Here is an 18,399-nt window from a genome sequence, read left to right on the forward strand (position 1 = left end):
CAAAGATGGACTCTGAGTAAGCTAATAAGGCTCATCCAAATCCATCCGAATCAAGCGGAGTGAAGATAAGATCCATTGACATGCATCATGATCTCGAGGAGATCGGAGACAACTGAAGGAGGCTGGCTATGTGACACTTCGACAAGTCGATGAATGTTGTGAGTTGTTTGGGCCTTGGTCTAGCTAGATGGTTCAAGGTGCCCGAAGTGACTAGGACCACTGATGTGTCCGAAATTACTAAAGTATCACCATATCATTCCATTGCTCCACATATCATCACATTATTGGATGGACTAAATTATCCCTCATCAATGCCTACCTGTAATTCACCCTATTTATTACACTGGTAATAAAATATGACCCACATAACTTGTTTCTTTAAACAAGTCATTTTAGATTGATACAACACGACATAACAATTGATACAACATGACATAACACCGTCTTGATAACCCATTTAATATATATACATATACATAACCTAAATTAACATAAAATCAATATGATTAACCAATTTAAATTAAACAATAAATAGTAAAATAAACATCTAACCATCCATTACCTAAATAAATTCATAAAAATTATTCAATGTCATTCTTATCTACCATGATAGTATTCCATCCAAATAAACATAATCCAAAATGATCAATATCTCTACTTTAAAACTGAAACACACATAATTATGTTTCAATACTTAAAACTTCACAATAATTAATACAAAATTCCCATATATAGGCTGGCATAACCCATATAATTTTTTCATATCACAAGCAAGTCATTTTAAAATTAAACAGATCAACTCCTCATAAAGACATGATAGCTGAAAGGCTTTGGCCAATCAGAAGTCCTGTGAATTTTTGGTATGATATTTTTTAGCAACATAATCAAACCTATTTATTAATCGTGCTAAACATTCCAACATGATTTTGACATTACAATTAAGATATACAAAAACCAGTTAACTTGCTTGAGAAAACCATGAACTTTGTATAGTTTTCCAAGTTATGTTTATTTGTGGTGTCAAGTATTAATTAATTAAGGGTCTGTTTGATTTGCGGGAATAAGAGTTTAGAATTAGAATCGGAATGGTCCAACTGTTTGGTTGGATAGAATTAGAATTCCATTGCCATTTCTCTCCTCCTGTAAATGAGAATCCATTCCAGCAAATTCTAATTCCTATCCCTATTCCCATTCTGATTTTAATTTAGATTCCACCTATGAATCAAACGGACCCTAAGACCATCCACGGCAATCAAGGCCAAAGGTTCCAACGTAATCTCATTGAAAATGATATTTCTAAGCAAAAAAACCTTTCAAAATGTGGTTCATTCCCGCACGAGGCAGAGGCATAGGCCGTAGAGGTTGGTCTACAGTCAGTCTATACGAGTTCCCAGGTTCTCCCAGTTGACAGACATATCTGTACTTAAAAGCACAGTGAACCAGTGATGCCATGGAGTCCGGTTTTATTATACTGGGGTTGTTGAGACTGGTCTAATTAATGCAATTGGCATTCTCAGAAAGGAATCCTTGATCATCATCTTTATATCTTTGTTCATTTAACACTTTCCAAACAGGAGTATAGCACTCTTGCCTCTACCTATCATCTCTGCTACGTCTGAGATGAAAAGGCTTGAAATAGCATCAGAAAGTGATATTTCTTTAATGAGCACGAGAACTCAGACGTCCCCCACTCCTTGTGTCTTTTACCGTTTCACCTCCGCCCTTAACGCGATTCAATGCATCACTCAATGCTTGCATTAAAACGTGCTATTCAATGCAGACTCAGAAAATTTCTCTACACCCCAGATGCACGCATCTTGATGCAATGTGGGGAAGGAAAGAAAAATAAATATTAGTTAAGGGGCCTGGTTTGTTTCCAACGCAGTTTTATTTGTATCGGAACAAAAGTATCAACCATGGGAGTGAATTTTTTATTGATCAAATTCTCCTTCTCAAAGTCTAAAAAAAAAGAACAATCCTTTAGATTGTGTTCGGTTGCAATACAAATTATTTGAGTGTAAATTTTGATCTATGTTTCTTTCAAATTTTAACTTATTTTATTTGATTATAGTATAAATGAAGTAAATTAAGACAAGAAACAGAATAAAGTAAAACCCAAAACAAAGTTAAACCAGAATTTGCATTTTTCATTTGCACTCTTATACATTTGTACTAGTGCAAATAAAATTATACTGCAACCAAACGCATCCTTAAATGCAAAAATCCTCATTTTCTTTCATTTTTAGCTTTTGTTTCTGTTTGTTTGCATTACAGATCAAGCAAATAAAATAAACCCCAAAGCAAAGGGTAAACCAGAATGTTCATTACTCCCAATTGCACTACAAACAAATATCATTACTCATTACGATGACAGTAATAACATTAATATCATTCATTCTCAAACTAGTTATTTGATCCTCCATCCTACATCGGTTCAGGTTTGAAGCTAGAAAATAGAAATTCATGAACCTCTATTAGTTAAGACTTGGAAGAGTAAGAACCGGTAAGAAATGGAAGTAAACTAAAACCCATTTTACAGCATAATGAAAATGAAATGGCCTAATTAATTGTCTTCACAAATCCTCTTATGAATCTTTGTACCCATTAAGGCTCCGTTTGTTTGGAATACAACCGCAGAAATGGGGTATAAATATCGTGGTTCGTATTTAAGAGCATTTGGTTAATACATAAAAAAATAACAATTATTAGAGTAAAAATATATTTTCTAATACTTTGTAGTCCGAGAAAAGAACAGTACTATACCTATTTTTTGAATATTTGTGTTCTTTTAATAATTAACTTTTTGATCAAAGTTAATGCATTAGTGCATAACTTAGTTGAAATATTTAATGGCGGGCTCATACTTTACATAGATTTCAAACAGACAAGATAAATACAAAAATAGTTTAAAATGTGTGAATCATGTTTGCATTTGCATTTGCATTGCAACCAAATGCAACCTAAAGAACAATAAAGGTATATACCATCATGAAGTACATGAACAAAAAATAATCATAAATCACAGTTAAAAATATTCATGTAGGTAGTAATAAAATTTAAAATAGGATTGGTTCTATTTTTTTATATATATTTATGTTTCCTTTAATGATGCAATGACGCAGCTGTGCTTCATCAGAGCTTCTTTCTCTTGTCATGCACAACCCCTTCATTGCCCGCTAGCATCAAATACTTGTCTCTCCTTGTAAGTGCTGTGCACTCAAACCCCAAAGCATCTGCCAGTTGTTTCTGAATGTGGTTGGCTACTTCATGGCTGGATTTCCCCCCGGCGCATGTTAGGTGTCTAGGGACCTTCGCAAGAAACTGAACATGGTAACTGGGACTTGGGTTCATCAGAAAGAAGATGGGATCCAGGCACTTGAGTCCACTTGCAGTGGTTCCATAAAACATGCTTACATGTGTATTCATTGCCACAGGAACAATATCATCTGCCAACTCTGCAAACAGAGAGCTGAACCTCAGTAAATATGGCTCTCTGCATGTGGTTCCTTCAGGGCACACCACCAGATCACCTTCACTGAGCAGCTTTTGCATAGTCCCTCCATCCTGTTGTCTATCTCTTGTAAGCCTCACTGTTCTTATTGGGGCTATGACCTCAGACATCCTGCTTAAGCTGTATGTAACTGCAGTGAGACGTTTCTCTAGTGCTGTGCTCAGAAAAACTGGGTCTAAGAGGGTCCTGTGGGTGCAAACGTAGAGAACCCCCCCTCTCCTACATGATCTTGAGGGGTCCGACCCTTTGACCCTTATGTTCACACCACTTCCACCACCTAATAAAAGGGACATCTTGTAAGGCAGGAAGATCCCCACAAACAGTCTAAAGATGGCTAGGCTTATTCCTAGGGGAAGCCACAAGAACATAGTAAGAGTTGCAAATGGAGTGGGCAAGAAAGCCAATCTCCCATCATGAAATACTAGAGGTTTGGGGTATTTCTCTCTTGGCATCACTGAACTTGTAGTGGACTTTTGTTCATCCTTGTTCACCACATAAGCTTCCTGTGTCATGCATCCAAAGAAAGATGGTTAGTATGTATATATACATTCAGTTCTCTCTCTCTCTCTCTCTCTCTCTCTCTCTCTCTCTCTCTCTCTCTGATCTCTCTGATCTCTCTCTGAGAATGAGAATAGGAAGCGTTACCTTGCAGAGGGAGATGAAGAGATGGTCATGAAGGCTTGAACCTCCGAGGCCAATCTCAGGACCGTTGTCTCCAAAGAACTCCTTGAGGGCCCTGTGCTTCACGAGCAACCCAGACTCAGAAAGAAGACCAGTGAAGTAGCCACCCACGCTGTGCAATTCAGTGCCCAAAACATCACCGACCCTCAAGTAATCCTTGAGAAACCATTCAACCATGACTCTCGGAACACTAGTAAAAACAACTCTCCTCCCTGCTGAAGCCAAAACGTTATAGGCCTGAAGGTTGAGATTCTCAAGGAAAAACTTGGGCAGAACGGCCCTTCCCACACTCTCCATGTCCTTAACCCTGAACCCACAGAAGGTGACGAACACCATCACCCTTAGCTTGAACTCATAGTCCAAGACCCACAGAAGAGGACATAATAGAAGCAATAACAAGGCTCTAAAAATGCTACCACCTTCAAAGGCAACCAACATGAAATAAGGAAAGAAGGATTCAGTCCTTAACAAGCTACCATGAATATCACAGACCAAAGTCTGAGAACCCCTGTACTCTAGAGAACACTTAGTAACACTGGGGAATATAGAAGTAGGCTGCTGTGATGATCTAAACGATGGGTTTCTGAAGAAGAAACCATAGTTTCTGATCTTCCTAGCAGCTCTGAAACACGAGTTTGCCAAGAGCCTGTACAGGAGCCAGTCTGCAAGCTTGAGAAGAACTATTGGAACGACCATTTCTTACTCTCTTGAGGAAAGAGTTGGAGAAGACGACAATGGTGGTGATTGTGCTTGAGAAGTAAGGATAAAGAGGAGATATATAGACTAGGACATTCGGTTACCCACACCGCTCGCATTAATTGCTTCTTCATATTTTGCACTTTAATTTCTTCCTTCTGGGCTTGGTAGGTTGAGAGAATTGAGATGTTGGTGACCGTCTTTTGGGCGGGTTGAAAATTGGGATCTTTTCTGAGATGTTAATGTCAAAATAGATGCATAGTTGAATTGTGGTACCACAAAGGCACAAACACCAGCACAATTTAGTGATTTACTGTTTCACACTCGATGGGTTCAAAAGAGGAAATGCAATCCAGTAGTTATGAACTCTTATGTGATAGGAATAGGATCATGGGCCCATGAGCATAAGTAATACCCATGTGAAAGGGGAATAGAAGATTGGTTCCAACATTGATGGGCCCTACCTACCCAAGACCCAAGAGATCTCTGACGATCAGAGAAGAGCTTGCACATAAACAACCCTTGTTTCAATTTTCATTGGTTTAAATGATTTGCTTATGAAAAAAGTTAATCAATTAATATATATTTACAGGAAAATATGATGTTGAAAAAATATAATATGAAATGCAATCCAGTAGTTATGGACTCTTATGTGATAGGAATATGATGTAGAAAAGATATAATATGATATCAATTGATGGATATCATATCTTTTTCATATTATAGTCGAACCCTTTAATATATTTAAGTTATAGAGCAAATAGTAAACCGTCTCAGTTTCCAAAAAAAAGTGAGAATGACAGAAAATATATTATTATAAGGTATGGGGAGAGAGAGGCTTTTTTTTTTTTATTTTTAGAACTAAAAACTGAGATCTAAAAATCAAATGATAAAAACCATCTAAATCACAATGCGGTGGAGGATGTTGCTCTTTTCAAGAAGCAATGGCTTCCATTTCCTACCCATGCAGGGCTGTTCTGTCACATCAATTCTTAGTCTGAACTGTTGATTAGACGAGGGAATTTGTATTATTGTCCTTCATTAATTTAATTTAAGACACTTTCCATCCATCTAACAACATCCAACCACATAGAAGGAAATCAGTTCTCAAGTTTTTCTAAACTAGAACAAGGAGGAGATAAAGGAAACCCTGGTTCTATTTCTAAAGAACAGACTCCTTTGACACTCCTTGCTTGCAACCACCAATAATGACAAAGTAAGAAAATATTCATACATCAATATCTATGTAGAAGGCAGAGAGTGGCCAATATGTTATTCTACGTTTCCTTGCAATCTTCTATGTTATGATGTTATCTAATGTTTTCAAAATTGGATCAGACCGGATGGTCCGACCAAAAAACCAGGAACCGTTTTGCTTCATCCTTAAATTGCTTTTTGGCAAAAAAATCATTGATTTGGTCAGTGAACTGTTTATTTGAAAAGTTAAACCGTCAAACCATCAATTAGGACAATGGTTTTTGGCCTATTTTTTTTTATTTTATTTTTTGTCAAAGCATGTCCATTTGAACTGGATGGTCAGATCATTGGACCCAAGAAACAGACCCAGAACAGTTCTTTGTCATGTCCAGTTTTAAAAACCTTGATATCTTCTGTTACAAATTCCAAACTCTTTTTCTGTCCCCACCTCTCTTTTACCCCTTTTTCCCTAAAGTGCTGATTGTGGGATTTAATTCCACATTTAACGCTAGAACATACCGGTAAATACATCACCAACAGATCATGGCTGGTTCATTGATGCATTGACTGATTTGTTCCAATATTAATTTAGAATCCAACCAACACTTTGGAAAAAAAAGGGAAAATTTATCAACGGTAAGATACCCTCGATTGATTTGTACAATATAATTTGGAGCCCAGACCAAGAAAACTGTTTCTTGGTGTCACCATGAGGGATACCGCCTCATGTGATGGTTTGGAATTTGGATAGGGAAAATCTTCACTCCACATATTGTAAAAGCCATTCTTTATGAACATATTATTAATTATTAGGTATAGACTTTTATTTGGCCGTTATCATTCAGAAAATACTGCAGTGCTCATGGCCGGTCCAAACAGTCCCCTTCCTCTATTTAATGTATGGTATGGATTGCCTCCACATGATCAGTTGAATTATTAGCTAAAGATTGGGTTGAATGTGTTATAACTATAGTTACTTATAGATATATCCCTACAAAACTACAGGTTTTGCAGGTTTATGAGAGAGCTCTCAATTTTCATGTTCAAACATACATTTCATTATGTTTGATAGGCTTTACACATATAAAATACTATCATTAAAATTACAAAATACTTTCATTACTGGGTTAGTTTTTTAAGTAAAGCAATTTTCTAGGTAATTAAGTTGTTTATTTCATTTGGAATCCAGAGTTTTAGAGGATTTTTGTGCAAATATTTATGATTTTGTTCATGAAAAAAATAATTGCCACCTCAGCAAAATCCCCCTTAATTTAATACTCTAATCTCACCTACTACTGTGAAAATTTACTTCAAGGAAGATGCCAAGATTAGTGTGGCTTCTCAAAGTAGCCAACGGTAATAATGAATCGGGATTTTGGGCTATACAAAGTTTATGTTATATTTTATACATAATATATTATGTGTTATGTATTATATGTCATAATCATAATATTTATAATATAAAATAACACACACTATGTGTGTATGTAATATTTATAGACTGAGCCAGGCTTACACAAAGAATAGGCCCAAGCCGGGAAATTTGTAGGCTAGGCCAATGGGGCTGCAAATGATCGCCTCTGATAGCCAGTATGCACCATTGTAGTGGTACCACATTACATAACTTGAACATGCAAATATCATCATCATCAAAGTCTTATCCCAACCACATAAGTCAAATTACATCATTATTAATTTACTATTCAGTTTTGTTTAATGTTATATCCATTATTAAATTATGAGCACTTAAATTATTTCTTATTTTTTTACTTATATTCTTTTTGTTTGCAATAGACCATTTCCTCTTTTGATTGTTGTCGGTGATCTTCCATGCATGTGATCAAACCATCTTACCATATTTTCTCTCATTTTATCACCTATTGAAGTTATTTCTAGATTCCTTTAAATGACTTCATTTCTAACCCTATTCTTTATTGTTTTTCCCACCCATCTATCTCATTATAGGCATTTTTACTGCATTTTGGTCATGGATCTTATCCTTGTAGATGCATGTATATTGGCAAAAATACCTGTTATCAAAGATAAAATTTATGGTTTTAAAAACCAGATCAAACTGAATGGTGGGACCAGAAAACTGGGAATTAATCAAGTGATCAGTTTCATTTTACCCCAGAACCATTATTTCCCCCCAAAACTATTGATTTGGTCTGCACTAGACCTGGGAACTGAACCCTTGACTGGATTGTTGTTCAGATCGATTTTAAAAACCTTGATAAAATCAATAAATTGACATCATAATATAAATCTGCTAACTATGCAATGTTCAACTATTTACATGCATTGACAAATGTTGATCCAGCCGGCTGTATGACCTGGACCAGACTGGCTAGTTGAACCATTGAGACTGGGAATGACCGTTACGATGGTTTTTTAGTAGTCCAATTCTTAGAAATGTTGACTTGGTCACTTTTTCGAAATTCTAATTTTCGCATATTTTTTTAAGCAAGTTGAATGGATTAAACAAATGATTCTACATTCGGTTTAGAGATGTCAATGAATCAGCTTAAATGGTAAACCCAACTTGACTTGATTCTATAGGGTTGGGTTAGGGTCAAACTTATTAGGGTGTAGGGTCGGATCAGGTTTTGGTTCTTTAAACAGAGTTGGGTTGGATCAGGTTTTGGTTATTTAAACAGAGTTGGGTTTGGGTTTGGTAGACCCAACCTGTTGGGTCATGATACCCCTACACAGATAGATATTTAGAGGATATTTTTATAATTTACTAATTTAGTTTGACTTCTAACTCTACCTTTAAAGTTTAAATTTTTTTAATGTTTGTTTTGGTTTTTGATCTTATGAAGAAAGTACAACGGTATTACCTTGAAACCATAAACCAAATTTTAATGTAAATTGATGGCTCTTGAAATTTTAAAATGTGCATGTTATAAAGAAATACAATTGAAAGACTGCGTATCATTATCGGGTCGAACCCTATAGAGTTGTTTAGTTGGGTGGGTTCAAAAAGTGGGTTATAAGGTTAAGGGTGTCAATGGATCGGATACTGGATGAGATCCAGTCCAAAATCAATTTGGATGGATTGGATGGATCGGCAAAACATATTGGATTGAACCAATTTAGTCCAAAATATTTAATAGATTGGATTAGACCTGGGCCGTCCATAATAAATTTATATCAGATTGGGTTGGATTGGTTAAGCCAATATATGGCCCATTGATATAAGATAAGAATATTGGTGTTAATGGACTGTGTTTGGGTTGAAACCAAACTAAATTAAAACGAATTTGAACAGATTGGATGGTTCAGACATTGAATTGGACTAATCCAAAAAACTCCATAATATTCATTGGATTAGATTGGATTGGACCTGATCAATTTATAATGGACTCACATTGAACTGGATCGGATTAGACCAAATCCAGTCCAACTGATACCCCTAGTTAAAGTTGAGGCAAACCCATGCCGAACTTGATGGCATCCCTAATCCAATCTGAGTCTAATGATTACATTGATTATGCATGTATTTGTTCAAGCAAAATTTAACTAATTCAAGTGTATTGAAGCAACTAGAAATGTTTTTCTTTTGACACTTATACTCAGCCGTAAACTAAAGAGACACTCACATAACATAGAGCCAAGATCTCTACCCTTTAATGGGTTAAATCTAAGAGATTCAATGCGCCAAAAATCAATTTGGTTTTGGAATTCTCACAAATCATTTGCTACAATATGATGCCATTAATTAGAATTCTCACAAATCTCCTGCCTACAAGTCTACAATGATCCTATCAACAAGACATTATAGCTCTACATAGAAAACATCTCCCCATAAATGATAACATGTAAACACGGAAGATGTTTCAATAATTGTATATCCCGCGTTATGGGTCCATCAATTATATTGTAATGCCCATTAATTTCGTCAACTGTAATCACCCAATTGACTCAAACTGGCATACATACATGGGTCCTAGTTTGCTCGTCTTACCTACTTGAATCTATGCCTCTATGGTTCAATGCTCAAGCTAAGCTAAAACTGTATGAAAAGGGAACAGATTATTTGTTAGGAGTCTAAACAATTTAGAAATCTTTCCGTGTGGCAAGGTGATGATGCGGGGTGGCTTTATTTTTCGTTACATAGCCCCTAACCAAGGTTCAAAATACAATGTATTGATGTATACCATATGATATCTATCGTTTTTTTTTCAATTGTTATCACATAATATGATGTATCTATTGACAAAATGAAAAAATTACGTATTTTGAATGATTGAAACTCTTTATCTTTTCTTCTTTGTTTTTTCTTAAATTCTTATGGTTATATACTTTGGACCTTGCTTCCAACACAACCATCCAGAAGACAATAACCAACTCCAAAATTGTTCGTGCTATCATTGTTGATGAATTAGGATTGAGAGACATATCGGATGAGCGCTTAGCCTTTATGCTAAGATTCTAAGTGAACCCAAATCCCTTAAACCTGTTCTGGACAAAGGCTAAGGTGTAGAAGATGAATAGAAAATCAATGTTTTAAAAAATGGCTTGGAATTGGAACCGTTCTAGTCATCGGTATCTTGGTCAACAGTTCTATTATTCGGTTCAAACGGATGGTCTGTTTCGATAAAATAAAATAAAATAATAAAAAATAATTAGAATTCAAAAATAGATAAAAACCATTGAATAGATTAACGGTTCAACCGTTTGAGTCAATGGTTCATTGACCAATTCAACGGTTTTTGGTCAAGGACCAGATTTGGAGTAAAATGGAACTGGTTGCCTAAATGATTCCTAAGCCGAACAGTCCAACTGTCCTGGTCAAGGACGGTTCAAAAACCATGTAACAAAGTCAACATTCATATGATAGCCAATGATTTCTTCCTAAGAACGTTCACTTCTCAAGACGATTACATCAAGGTAATCAAGGACAGGCCTTGGATGGTAAAGGTTAAGTATCTTGTCTTCCTACCATAGAAACTTGGTTTTAACCCTCTAAAAGATAAATTGGAAGAAGCAGACATATGGGTCCGCCTTCCAGGCCTACCCATCAAATGCTGGTCCCAAACAGACTTAATATATATTTGGTTTTGTTTAAGTTTATTGAGTAAACATTTATTGACGTGTCACATAAGTGCCCCATCAACAAATGCCTCATTAATTGCATTTGTGTGTATTGAACTTTGCTTTTGCAAACTTCGGTTTCTGTACATCTCTCCCATTTCAGGAAGATTCATTTTGGAGCTTCATGTTAGCATTTTACTGATGTGGTGCCTAATGGTGTCTATGTGTTATAAACGTCCTCATTAAATATGTTTCTCGAATTTACAATCACACAAATACAAAATGTTTACTGAATAAACATAAATGGAACAAAAAACCCTCCTATTAGAGGTCATCTTAACGATGTTGGTACGGTACCGTGATAAAGTTTGATGGGGACACCATAAAGATGGCCAAAACTATGGTTGGAGCTGTGAGAGTAAGCCTCACTAAACCTTCTATTCCGGAAATCCGGCTTACTTCTGGAGGAATTGGAGATAGCATCAAATATTCTATACGAACATCTTCGAAATCTCTGCATCACCTATCAACTATGGTTGGGGGTGACACAAATTTAATGAGTGTCCAAAGAATATCCTGAAAAAGTAGAGGGATGGATGGACCATGATCAACCAGAAAAAAAAAAGAAGAATAACTGAAGAAATTCCTTCTTCGACAAAAAATCTGAGGCTTTCAAAACCTTTAACGATTCAAGGAAAGACAATGGCAGTCCAAGCGAGGGCAATGGATGCAAATGAAACACCAACATCCGAGCTATGGAAAAGAGCTTTTAAGATCCAGATTTATTAATTTAGGACATGCAATCGAACCTGAATGGAATGCTTCGGACTTCCAAAAGATGGATGCAAAAGATTGACAAGGAGAATGAGCTGAACGACAGGTTTACCAAGGATAAACTCCCATTTGGCAGTACCGAGTAGGGGTGAGCATTGTTCGGTTAAAATCGAAAAATTGAACCAAAATTTTTTGTTTCAGTTTGTTTGGTTTGATTTTTTTGATTTTTGGTTTTTTCTATTCAGTTAATTCAGTTTTGATTTTGGTTTTCAGGATTAGAAATTTGGTCAACCAAAAATTTGAATTAACCGAAATTTATTATATACATAATATAATATATTATTAATATGTAATACATAATATATTATAATATGTATATAATATACATTAACATATACATATATTATAATATACATAAATATATTAATATATAATATATAATATGTATTAGTATAATATTAATAAAATTCGATTTTGGTTGTTTTGGTTTTTTAATAATCTGGTTTTATATTTTATAAGTTTGGTTTTTAACCAAATAAACTGAATGCTCACACCTAGTACTGAGGAAAATGAAGGCGGTGACAGTGAAGAAGGGATGGAGGAGGACTAGAACTGATGCTGCTCGATCCGATGTGTTTCTTGAACCGAGGTCACAGTTAAATAGTCCTACCAACTAGACGAAGCCGAGGTGGAAGGACAAAACCGCGCTTCAATATCTAAAACCAAGAAAGTAGTTAGAGGCCCGAGGAGTTATTCCCTGGGTAGGCACTCCGACATTCAAGTTAGTGAAGAGAATGGGTCGTCAGGTCGAGCACTTGAGAGAGCAATGTTGGTCCAAGCAGAGTAACAGTACGGATGTTAGAAAGTCGAAAGTCCCTTACCTCAAGCGGGGATTACCTACTTATAGCCGAAGATCCATGTCCAATTCGGATGAGGCCTTTGGGGTTGTTAGGATGAGGTTGTTCATCGAGGAGTTCAAGATAAGACCTAATCCCCAGCGGAGCTGTCCTCATCCGTACGATGCTCTCCTGTCTTGGCCGCACTTATCCGATGACGTGGTGCCGATGTGGCTTAAGTGATAAGGCGGCTATGGAGATAACACATGGCACCTGGGGCTAGCTCAATCATAACACAAATAGCACTCCCCCAGTTCCGAAGTCGAGAAGTGTAGTGTTTGGCCGTGGTGTGGCATGGAAAAGCTCTTTGGTTCTCGGCTGAGGAACTTGAATTTGAAGTTCGGTTGAGCGCGAAATCTGAGTGAAGGGACTTGGGGTTGAACCGATTTTCTGAGTGAGCTGGCTGGCTTGATGTTCATACCATTTTCGAGACGGGTTGGCGGGAGTATTGTTTTGCCTCCCTGAGGCTACACATGTGTGAAGGTCAGTGGCGGGGTCCTCGGTCTTTGGTCCAGTCGGCGATTATGTCTCTTGTTGTCTCTGCCTGCCCTATCTGTCTTGCAGTCGTTGGGGTCTCCTCTTCCTATCATGATGTTCTTCCTCGCATCGTAGTTGTGCTTGTGCTTCTTTGGCGTTGATGTACTTCTGAGCGTGGGTCATTAGCATGGCCACAATCTGAGGATGATTTTTTGAGATTGAAAAGCTGAATGGAGAGGGGTGCAGGCTGTGCATGACAACTGTGATGGCCACCGACTGGTTCTGTGCTCAGAATTGTAGGGCTTCAAAATTGAATCTTGTCAGTTGCTCTCTATGGGACTCTCCCTTCCTCTTCCGCACCTGGATGAGGCTTGCCAAAGTCTTCTAGTGTTTTTGGCTAGCTGTGAACTATGTCAAGGACTAACTCTCTAGCTGCTCCCAAGAGGAGATAGATCGCAGGAGAAGGGAGGAATACCACATCAGAGCCACTCCCTTGAGGGTTGCCACGAAAGCTTTGCACATCAGGCCTTCGGACAAGCCATGCAACATCATATGGGCCTTGAAGGCTTCGAGGTGGTCACTGGGGTCTGTGGCTCCATCGTACCTTTCGGACTGCGAGGCTTGCCAACTGGATAGGGGGAGCTGTCCACAGTGTCCTGGTTGAAGACTGGCTCTTTGGCGGGCTGATTGTTGGGTTCCGCGGGCTGGGCCATGTGAGGAGCCCGATCTTCTTGATGTCGGTTGCCTTTCTTGGTCAGACCGTGCCTTACCCCTATTTGACTAACGCTTTTTGGGGTCCTCAGGGTGAGGATTGGCCGTAGTAAGCATCTGGGAAGGAGGAGGGACAACCTGAGGAGGTTGCGCCGCTGAGCCCAATGTCTGCATCACTGCCATGATCTGGTCGACCTTCTATTGCATTGCCTGGAACTGGGTGGGGTCTATTGTGGCCTGTGGCTAAGGTTGTTGTTGAGGCTTACGTTGTGGACTACAGTGAGAGTGGGATCCCCGAGATGGGGATCGACCTGTAGAGCAATCGGATGCGTTTCTTGGCATCTTTCTTGATTGCATGGAAAGAGAGTTTGGAATGACTTTTTGTGTGATTCCCATAGACGGTGCCAATTTGATGCTACTCAATCCAAGGTGTTCTTGAACTAAGGTCACAGTCAGATAGTCCTGCCAACTGGACAAAGCCGAGGTGGAAGGACAAAGTCAGGCTCCAAGATTTGAAACCAAGAAAGTAGTCAGAGGCCCGAGGAGTTATTCCCTAGGTAGGCACTCCGACGCTCAAGTCAGTGAAGAGAATGGGTGGTCAGGCCGAGCAGTTGAGAGAGCAATGCTGGTCCAATCAGGGTAACAATACAAATGCTAGAAAGTCTAAAGTCCCCTAATAGCCGAAGATCCCTGTCCGATTCGGATGAGGCTTTCGGGGTTGTCGGGATGAGGTTGTTCGCCGAGGCCTTTGGGATAAGACCTAATCTCCGATGGAGTTATCCTCTTTATCCGTACGACGCTCTCTTGTATTGGTCGCGCTTATCTGATGTCGTGGTGCCAACATGGCTGAAATGATAAGGCAATCATGGAGATGACACATGGCACTTGGGGCCAGCTCAACCATAACCCAAATAGGAATGACCGACCACAACACAGAAAGATGAAGGAAACAACATGAGGGTGAACCCCAACTCTAAAAACTGTCATGAGAATGAGAATGTAGCCCAGCATGACAAGGACATTGACAAAGAAATTTCCATGCTAGAAATGGAAAATATGGGGCCCAATCTCTCTAATGTTAACAATGGAGCTAATTAGTTAAATGTTAGGCCTATCCTTCAAAGACAAGTTAAAGAGTTGTGTCAAGTGCATAAACCTGCTATATGTTTTTCGATGGATACAAGAACAAATTCTGAGGGTTCTAAAAAGATAGATAAATCCTTACTGATGAAGGGTAATTTGGCCCGACCTATCAACATTTATACACGTGGAAGTGACCTGCTAACTAGACGATGACTCGGCATTCCCTGCTACTTCAGCGTGCCAGGTCAGCTCGGGTTCCTTGGGCACCTCAGCCAAGACCGAGGTTCGAGCAACTCATGATGACCCAACCTGCCGAGGTGACACGTAGCCAACTTCTAGAAGCTAGCCAGTTGTCTCTGAGCTCTTCGGGATCACATTGCACGTATGCAAGCCTTATCCTTACCCTGTCCGGATCGGATGGACTCGATAAGCCTTATCATCTAACACAAAGTCCACCTCCTGGTGTAGAACAAATTCATATTAGCACAGATCGGGGATCTTGGAGGTGTTTTGTAAGGCCTACGAAGGGCACCAATCCCAATGACCAAGGTACGTGTGATTAGTTGCTCACTAGCTTACTAGCATTCAATCTTTCAACTCGCATACCAAAGTACTAACTTAAGCATCAGAACACCCACACCGGTAAGCCACCTCGGGTTCTCTGAGTATTATTGTCTTGCAATTCAACCAGCCAACTAAGCAGACCAACGTCCGAGCTGCCCTCCAGCTAAGAGCATCCAGATTGCACACCATCACTTACCTTTTGATGACTTTTTATTAATTGATTCAATAGCTTTTCTGGTGGGTTATGGTTATTTTAGGACAAAAAACATTTGTACAAATTAGTCATGGTTTTACACATTTGTGTATGCTCCCCCTAATAGAACTGAACAACGAATTGTATGGAATTGGTTGAGGGAAATTGCAGAAAATGTTAATGAGGCATGGTGTGTTATTGGAGATCCGAATGCATTCACTCTAGCCAAACCCAACACTTCAATGAGTTAATCTTTGATTGTAGCCTCATGGATTTAGAGATGAAGGGGCTTCAGTACATGTGGAAAAACTGAAAGGAATGGTAGGATCCATCATATGGATGCCAAAACTATTGCGGAATGGGTGGGTGAATTTCAAAAATTTCCTACATTCCTTCCAACTGGGAATCGCATTTCCTGATTTTAGAATAAAAATTCAAGGATTCTACTTGAACCAAACCAAATCAGATTTGAACCAGAAGAGAAGGAGAGTGATTATACCTGATCCAGAGAATTAGTATCTCCCAACGTTAGTGTTCACACCCAAAGAAGATCCCAAGATCAGCTCCCACTGAAGATGACATAGTGATGATGGAGCCGAACCAGCAGTGTTCATCCCACGAACTAGGTTCTTTTGAAGAACTCGATGGAAGACTGAGAACACCACATGAACAATCAAAAACCTTTCTTGATCTTCTTTGACTGAGAACTCGAACTGGGAGAAAAGGTGGCGGCGGCTACTAGAGAAGAAGGTGGCAAACTGTTATTCAAGTAATTCGAAATTAGGGTTGTCCTCCTCTTTTGTAGTGATTAAGAAAACCTCCTAATCATATTAGGAGTTGCCCTTATCTAAATCAGTATTTGGATTAGGGCTCCTCTTAATCTTATTTGTAGGTTATATCAGCTTTTGGGCGTAACCTAATCTCAGATCTGCCCCTTTAAGTGATAGGTCAAATCAGCCCAGATCGAAATGGGCTTTAGGCCCAATATGTATTAAGTGCTCAATAGTCTTCCAAACTGATGCCCAGTTGGGCTTCTTTGTATGGCATGGGACCCAAGCATTGATCTACACATCAACCACATGGGTTCGGCCCAACCTCTATTACAAGGCCTAGCTGAATTCACTAGAAAGCCCAGTGAACTCCCTGAGCCCATCACATGGACTCGATGGACCCAACACTTACACTAAGTGGTCCTTAGGCCAAGCCATCTTATAAAAACCCAAGGACTATGGGCAGATGCAAGATTGGCTCATCAGGTATTATCCTAAATGGCCTTACACTTAACCTCTCAGCCCATAATGATCAAGCACTATCCGACAAGAGAGGACCTCTCCCTCGGCTGCAAGGAACAGTGTTACACTCTCTACTCACATGGATCCTGGGATTTAAAACCATTTGTAAACATTTTGAAACCATATGTAAGTATATATCATATATATAAATTTTGCAAAACAAAATTCCAACAATTGAAATCAATTGTCAGCAGTTTGGTTTCCATCAAAGAGAGAGCATCCCCGATCATTACCTTTGTCTGACAAAGGGGCTGATCCCGTCACTATGATCATCCACTCAGATGAATTCTCAGACTGTCCCAACATACCCAAGTTTTGACCCCTGCTAAGGATCTCACTGATTGGCATATCAAAGACAGCCTAATCTGACACCTAGTGTAGTACCATAATCGGGTCTAGGGGTCAAGTGTAACTTTCCAGTTTTTCCATCAATCTCCAAGGTCGAGGGCAATACTGAAAATCTAGTCTGGTTCATGGGTTCAAGTAATTCTACACTACGTGTGCCTTGGGTCTCACCCTGGCGGCTGAGACAAGCCACTCCAACAGTTGGCAGCACACCAGTGTCAGCCTTGGCAGGATAAATCTTCCCAGACTTATCCAATGGCTATGAACATTTAGAACCAACACAAGTCTTATTAAGTGTCCAGTTTTAGGGTCTTACACAGAAGCATACCACACAACATGAATCAAACATGTACTTTATTTATTTATAATAAATATCAAAAGTACATCAAAACTGATTAAAGCTAAGGGCATATAAAACTGTCTAACAATCCCACTTGCACTTAGGTCCAATCTGGTACAAGCCGAAGTCCCATACTTTCCACGTGTTTCTCAAACACCTTCTGTGTGAGTGGCTTAGTTAATGGGTCTGCCACATTATCCGCTGACGCTACTTTCTAAATCAAGACATCCCCTCTACCAACGATCTTTCGTAGTACATGGTACTTCCTCTCGATGTGCTTTGACTTCGAGTGGGCCCGAGGCTCCTTAGCCTGGGCGATCGCTCCACTGTTGTCACACAACAACGGGATGGGTGATGTGCTGGACGGAACCACTCCTAATTCATGAATGAACTTCTTCATCCACACGGCTTCCTTGGCAGCTTCACTTATGGCAATGTACTCGGCTTCAGTTATGGAGTATGTCGCCAGCAAATAGCACATGATCCTATCGTGAAAACATACCCAGATGTAGACTTTCTATCATTTGGATCCGATTGGAAATCGGCATCAGAATACCCCAGAATTTATAGTGAACTACCATCGAATTCTAAACAAAACTCTT

At 38.9% G+C, this 18,399-nt stretch overlaps 1 protein-coding gene across 1 annotated transcript; it reads right to left on the reverse strand.

Annotated features, from left to right (window-relative positions):
- Positions 1 to 2,837: 2,837 nt before the first annotated feature.
- LOC148867002 (glycerol-3-phosphate acyltransferase 1-like) lies at positions 2,838 to 4,972 on the reverse strand. Its single transcript, XM_088979675.1, has 2 exons — positions 4,157 to 4,972; positions 2,838 to 4,014 (listed from the first exon to the last, which is right to left on the reverse strand). The coding sequence occupies exons 1-2, from the start codon at positions 4,886 to 4,888 to the stop codon at positions 3,133 to 3,135; spliced, it is 1,614 nt and encodes a 537-aa protein (XP_088835801.1). The 5' UTR covers positions 4,889 to 4,972; the 3' UTR covers positions 2,838 to 3,132.
- Positions 4,973 to 18,399: the final 13,427 nt, after the last annotated feature.

The sequence above is a fragment of the Nelumbo lutea genome, chromosome 3 (genome assembly GCF_056320005.1).
Source record: "Nelumbo lutea isolate HS-2025 chromosome 3, American lotus-T2T, whole genome shotgun sequence".
Taxonomy (NCBI): Eukaryota; Viridiplantae; Streptophyta; class Magnoliopsida; order Proteales; family Nelumbonaceae; genus Nelumbo; species Nelumbo lutea.